At 43.7% G+C, this 6,000-nt stretch overlaps 1 protein-coding gene across 21 annotated transcripts in view; it reads left to right on the top strand.

Annotated features, from left to right (window-relative positions):
• The first annotated feature begins 1,961 nt into the window (after positions 1-1,961).
• KCNMA1 (potassium calcium-activated channel subfamily M alpha 1) overlaps positions 1,962-6,000 on the top strand; it is a 459,278-nt gene continuing 455,239 nt past the window's right edge. For 3 of the 21 annotated variants that reach the window (XM_083146235.1, XM_083146234.1, XM_083146239.1), the window contains exon 1: positions 1,965-3,324. In XM_083146235.1, the coding sequence (XP_083002361.1) occupies positions 3,031-3,324 (294 nt within the window). In that variant the 5' untranslated portion in view covers positions 1,965-3,030. Of the gene's footprint in view, positions 3,325-6,000 lie in introns of all 21 variants that reach the window. The other 18 variants (XM_083146240.1, XM_083146230.1, XM_083146231.1 and 15 more) reach the window with 17 other exon arrangements.

The following is a 6,000-nucleotide window of genomic DNA, read 5'->3' as shown; positions in this document are numbered from 1 at the left end:
CAGAATTCCTCTTCACCACCTAACCGCTGAGAAGTGTCTGTGAGGCAATAATGGCACTGCAGGGAGAAGCAGGAAGCAGTGTTGGCGCCCACAGAGTCTCTAATCCCGCTCCGGGTTAGCTCCGCCCCTGGCAATGGCGCTGGGCTTATACCAATTTTTATACTGGCGCTGGCTGTCAGTATCGCCCGCCTGAACAGCGCTTTTATGTGGTAACTGCCCTGGTGGCCCAGGGACTGTCACCTAGCATCCAGTCTGTGACGGGGGGTCTGCGCAGCCCCTGTGCAGGGACGCCGCATCTGCCGCCGCCATCTTGCCACACAAATAACCAGGGTACTCCACTGTGGGGATCACTGTTTGTACTCACCACTGACGTCTTCGGACTGAGTCAGGAGTGTGCGGCATGCTGGGGGTGTGTAACGCTGCAGCGCAATTCCCGCGATGACAACAACACACTCAGGACAATGGTCCTGCAGCAGGGACAGCTCGGTACCTTAAGAGGCCTGCAACTTAACCCTTCTCTTCACTTCCCACGAATGCTTCGAACCAGGAAAGTCCAACACAGCAAACCCAAAATAGTAAAAGAAATTAAACTGAAGACAAACTCTCTGGAGCTCCAGCAGTGTGTATCCTCTCCTGAGGGCACATTTTTCTAAACTGGTTCGTGGGCGGGGAATCAGAGGGGAGGAGCCAGTACACCCAGTTCAAAGTTAAAGATGTGCCTGTCTCCTGTGGATACCCTCTAATACCCAATGTCTTAAAATGATTCCCAGTATCCCATAGGACGTTCGTGAAATACATTGCCCTTGTAAAATAAAAAAAACGTGAAAAACTGCACCAGCACATGAAAACCACCCACCATGCACATAAGCAGGGAAATATACACACCCAAGACATGTGAGGGCCACTCCCCCCACACTCCCATCCCCAAAAGCCATGCTGCACCAGTTAAAAAAAAAACTGCACCAGTTAAAAAAAAAACTGCACCATTAAGGAAAAGGTCCCATTTTAAAATGGCAAGCCAGGATCACACCCAAAGCATGATGGGCCACCCTGACCTCGCCTCAGCACCCCAAAAAACCATGCTGCAGCACAAAATTCATTGCCCTTGTAAAATAAATAAAAAACGTGAAAAACTGCACCAGCACATGAAAACCACCCACCGTGCACATACGCAGGGAAATATACACACCCAATACATGTGGGGGCCACTCCCCCCCAACCCCCACCCCCACAAGCCACGCTGCACCATTTAAAAAAAACTGCACCATTTAAAAAAACCCTGCACCATTTAAAAAAAAAAGGACATATTTTAAATTAGAAAGCCAGGACCACACCCAAAGTATGGTGGGACACGCCAACCACGCCCCAGCACCCCCAAAAACCATGCTGCAGCACAAAATACATTGCCCCAGTGAAATTAAAAGAAAAATGAAAAACTGCGACAGCACATAAAAACCACCCGCCATGGACATAAGCAGAGAAATATACACACCCAAGACATGTGGGACACCCCCCCCCCTCCCCCCCGGGCAATTTCCCACCCTCCGCCCTGTCTCTTCATATGCCAGATTGGCAGCAATTGGCTGTAAGGGGCGTGAATCCCTAACGCGTTGCGTAGGGTGGGCTGGCGGCGAACTGTGGAGATGGGTGAATCACGGCGAGCACACAGTGAATTCAAAACAGAATCCGCTACCATGCACTCGCTGTGTAGTTTGAATACTGGGCAGTGAGTGATGGAAGCAAGTAATACGCAGAATAATCGCATTAGCACATGATGCTGTGTGTAGGAAATATACAAGACAATACTGACAGCTCCTGTCTGTGTTATTGCGTCATAGGATAACCTGGGAAGCTAATGCACGTTCTTTTCACACCCCTTCACACCAATAGTGCACCATATTTTATCTCCTCGGTGGGGTGGGGGTAATAGCCCATCGTAGCTGTCCAGGGTCTTGCAAATGCACTGACTTGTTGGAATGAGAAGGAACTAATACAGGGTGACTCCTCCTTGCTACCTGTAAATCTGCCCTCCTCCCTTCTTCTTTCTTCCCCCCTCCTCGCCTCCATTTCCCAGGGTGTCCTCTCTCCATCTATGCCTAGCACAGGGATGTGACAGAGGCAACAGCACTGGAGGAGGAGGAGGGACAGAAGCGATCAGCTGGGAGGATTACAGCCTTGAACAGTCGGAGGAGAAAGAGGAAAAGGGAAGGTAGGAGGAGAGGATTGCCAGCAGGCTGGCAGGAGGCAGCAGCGTGTAGGAGAGAGGGATAGAACGGCACTGAACACTGCAACATCCAGGATTTCATTCGAGTGGAAGGAAGGACTGGGATCCAGCGCATCGATCCACAAGGTTGTTATTGATCAGCAGATATTAAGAGCAGAGAAAATCGACCCTCCATGTACGCAAATCCTATATGGCTGTGCACAGTGCAAGGGAGCCGAGGAGCCGCTGGTCACAGTAAGGGGTTTGCCTTATAATAATCTGAGAACAGCAATTGCCCCATTTACAGTAAAAACGTCTGCTAACAGGTGCTGGGAAATGCTTAGCATTATTGAACCTATATTATGTGCGTGCTTCCCAAATGCAAAGCAATGACTGCATATTATAAATATCACTGGCAGCATTGTTTGGTATTCTATATAAATGCTGTATTGATTTTTCTATAGGAAAACAAACAAATAAACAAAAAAGACGCACATTTAGGTCCAAACATCAGGGAGAAATGAAGGACTGCTTTGGATTTTGCCTTGCTTGTTTTTGATGGAGGGACTATGACAGTTCTCTGAAGGTGCTGGGGTTGTCTTGATCTTAAGGGCTCCCCTGGCTTTGTGAAATGAGGTTTTAAATCGAACGTTGAGACTGCACTTGTGTCAGAAGCCTGCCCTTATTTTATATGCTGAGGAGGCAGCTCTAGAAGGCCCCACAATTTGTCTGACCTGCCCCCTTCCTTTTTGCAATATGGCTGGTGCAGGAATTTGGGGGCTGAGACATAAGTGGCTTTCAGGGTTTCCTGGGTCTTCCTGTTAGCAATGGCAAGTGGCAACAAATCCCAAAGCAACTTCAGTAGCATTGGTTTAACCATGAGCGCCATCAACAACAACAACCTGCACCTGGACTCCTCCATCCTTTCACCTAAAGTGGAGGCTGCCTTCATTATACCAGTAACCCAGGATGTTCCGTGTGACAGTAGGGGACAGCGCATGTGGTGGGCTTTCCTGGCCTCTTCTATGGTGACATTTTTTGGGGGTCTTTTCATTATCCTGGTATGGAGAACCCTGAAATACCTTTGGACAGTCTGCTGCCACTGTGGGGGCAAGAATAAGGTAACAGAATATGCATGTGAACTTTATTATCAATGTGAACAATGTTGGATGTTTAAAATATTGGATTTGCAAGATTATAGATTGCAGGGGGGGAGGTTTGTTTTTTTAGGAAACTGGCAAACAATGTATTCTAGTTTACAATTTACAAACCTGTACATTTAAAATAATTTATATTGCTTTAATGTATGTGATGCTTTAAAAAAACAACAACAAAAAAAACAAGCCTTTATGGACATTCATTTATTATTGGATGTTAATAGGACCAATATTTCTAAATTTAAGTATATTGTCCATAGCATTTATTCAGAATATATAGCTATTCTTTACAGATATTTCTAAATCCGTACAAATAACTTGAAAGTGACATCTGACCGCAGCACTATGACATCAGACTTTTGGCCGTTTTAAATGTAGAAAGTTACTAAGGTTTATTATCTATATATCCAGTGCAAGAATACATAATGTACTAGCAACAAAGTTGCAATTCTTTGTGTCTTTGTGCTACACACATATATATATATATATATATATATATATATATATATATTCCATGGTTGCCTCATCAATTTTTTCATCCTAGTTCAGTGGTTCCCATTCTGTGTTCCGTGACACCCTGGGGGGTTGGGACCATTGGGTCGATCTAATGATGGTCGACAGTCATTAGGTCAACATACTCTGAGGTCGACAGATGTCTATATCAACATTGCACAGGGTCGACATGGGTTTTTTCTCAGTTTTTTTTTCCCTGAATGTCGACACAGTCGACATGGACACAGTTTATAGTGCACCGCGTCCCCTCGCTGCACTCGCCATGCTTTGGGCACTATTTTATTCTCCCACCATGCCCTAATGGATTGTAGGGCATGAAATACCACATGTCGGCTCAAAAAAATTTAGAAAAAACCCATGTCGACCTTTTGCCTGTTGACCTAACACATGTCGACCTAACGCTTGTGTCGACCTAGACACCTGTCGATCTTGTCTCATGTCGACCTTGTCTCATGTCGACCTAGACACCTGTCAACCTTGTCTCATGTCGACCTAGACACCTGTCGACCTTGTAGTATGTCAACCTAATGACTGTCGACCATCATTAGGTCGACCAACCGACCGTATCCTGTGGGGTGCCTGGGGACACTTGCACCGGTGTCTAGGACCAATTCAAATGAATTATGCTCAATGTACAGTATAAGGCAAAACCAGTGCTGGTGGCTGCCAATTATAAAATATGTGGACATATAGAATCCGATTTTGCCCCTCACACCACAATGAAAGTTACAGATGACATGTAATCACAATTTACTTTGTTGTATATTTTTTCCCCCTAAATTTATTAATACGAAACTTATGGTTGCCATGTAAAACATTCTAATACACTAGGGCGCCACAATTCAAAAAAAGATTTCTAAGCACTGACCAAGTTGAAAAACGTATTCATGATTCCATTCTTTTGTCATCAAACTTTGATTTGTTGAGTGCCAACATCTCTGTGAGAGATGTGAGCGATGTTGGCATTTTTAGTGGATATTTTGCACATTTGTTATATAAGTTCAAATATAAATTGTTGTATAACAAAAATTATAGTTCCTATATAAGGGTAAATGTCACAGGTCATTAGGATGAATAAAAATATTCATAACCAATAGGTACAGTGTATGTGATGATCAGTTTGACTGCATTTTGATCATCCTCATTTCTTACATTTTGTATGGCTGTAAGGGTGGGCTCTTAAATAAAAATAAAAAATAAAACATTTCAGAGCAATCTGTCAGTATGCCATGAAGAGAGGTGGTTTAGGTGAATTCTGGATCCTCAAAATAACTTGTATTGCACTCTCCATATGTATGTATAATTCTGCACACCTTTGATATAACTTTTATCTCGGTGTACTGAGGCGATATGATTTCCTTAAAATTTCTAGAATATCTACTCCATAGTAAAACATTGGCTTAGGATCCCAAACATAACAAGATGGTCCAAATATTTTTTTTTCAGAGTAGTCGTTCGCTCCCTCTCTTCTGTGACCTAATTTTCTTACCTGCGAGACTTATTATGCTAATTATACTTTTATAGAGGAAATGATAAAAAGTTAACTTCCACATAATTTACTTCCCCTTGCATAAATGATTGGGATCTCCGTTCGGAGAAGCCCTCTTCTGCAAAGGTAGGATCCATGGTTTTATCTGGACCCAACAGTGGAGAAGCTGGTGTGTAGTTAGTTGCACCGTTTCGGGTTGGTTTGGTTCTGGTGTCCAAGGGCCAACAATATTGATCCCCCCCCCCCCGTAATGCACTCATTTAAACTGTACATTTTCACAATTTTATGACTGTGAATACTGTGTACTTTTATATTTATATTCATGATAAATAAAACAATGATTGAACGTCATTTTGCTTACCACTTGCCCTCTACTTTTGCAGTTTGTAATATGGCTGGTGGCTGCTACAATTCTTGCACTGGAGTAAGAATGGCTCTCTTAGATACTGTACCTTACGTAGTAATCATGCAAAGCAGTAACTTTTGCACATGACAACCGCCATCCTTATACAGTATACGTGTATGTGGACATCAACATACGAGGGATGCTCAAGTGTTCACAAATGTAGCTGCTAGACTAGTGCCACCAGATCTGAAATGGACTGCTTATGTGATAATGCAGGATTTACAAATTTACT

The sequence above is a fragment of the Crinia signifera genome, chromosome 6 (assembly GCF_055691185.1).
Source record: "Crinia signifera chromosome 6, ASM5569118v1, whole genome shotgun sequence".
Classification (NCBI taxonomy): domain Eukaryota; kingdom Metazoa; phylum Chordata; class Amphibia; order Anura; family Myobatrachidae; genus Crinia; species Crinia signifera.
This window is presented reverse-complemented; position numbering and strand designations above follow the sequence as displayed.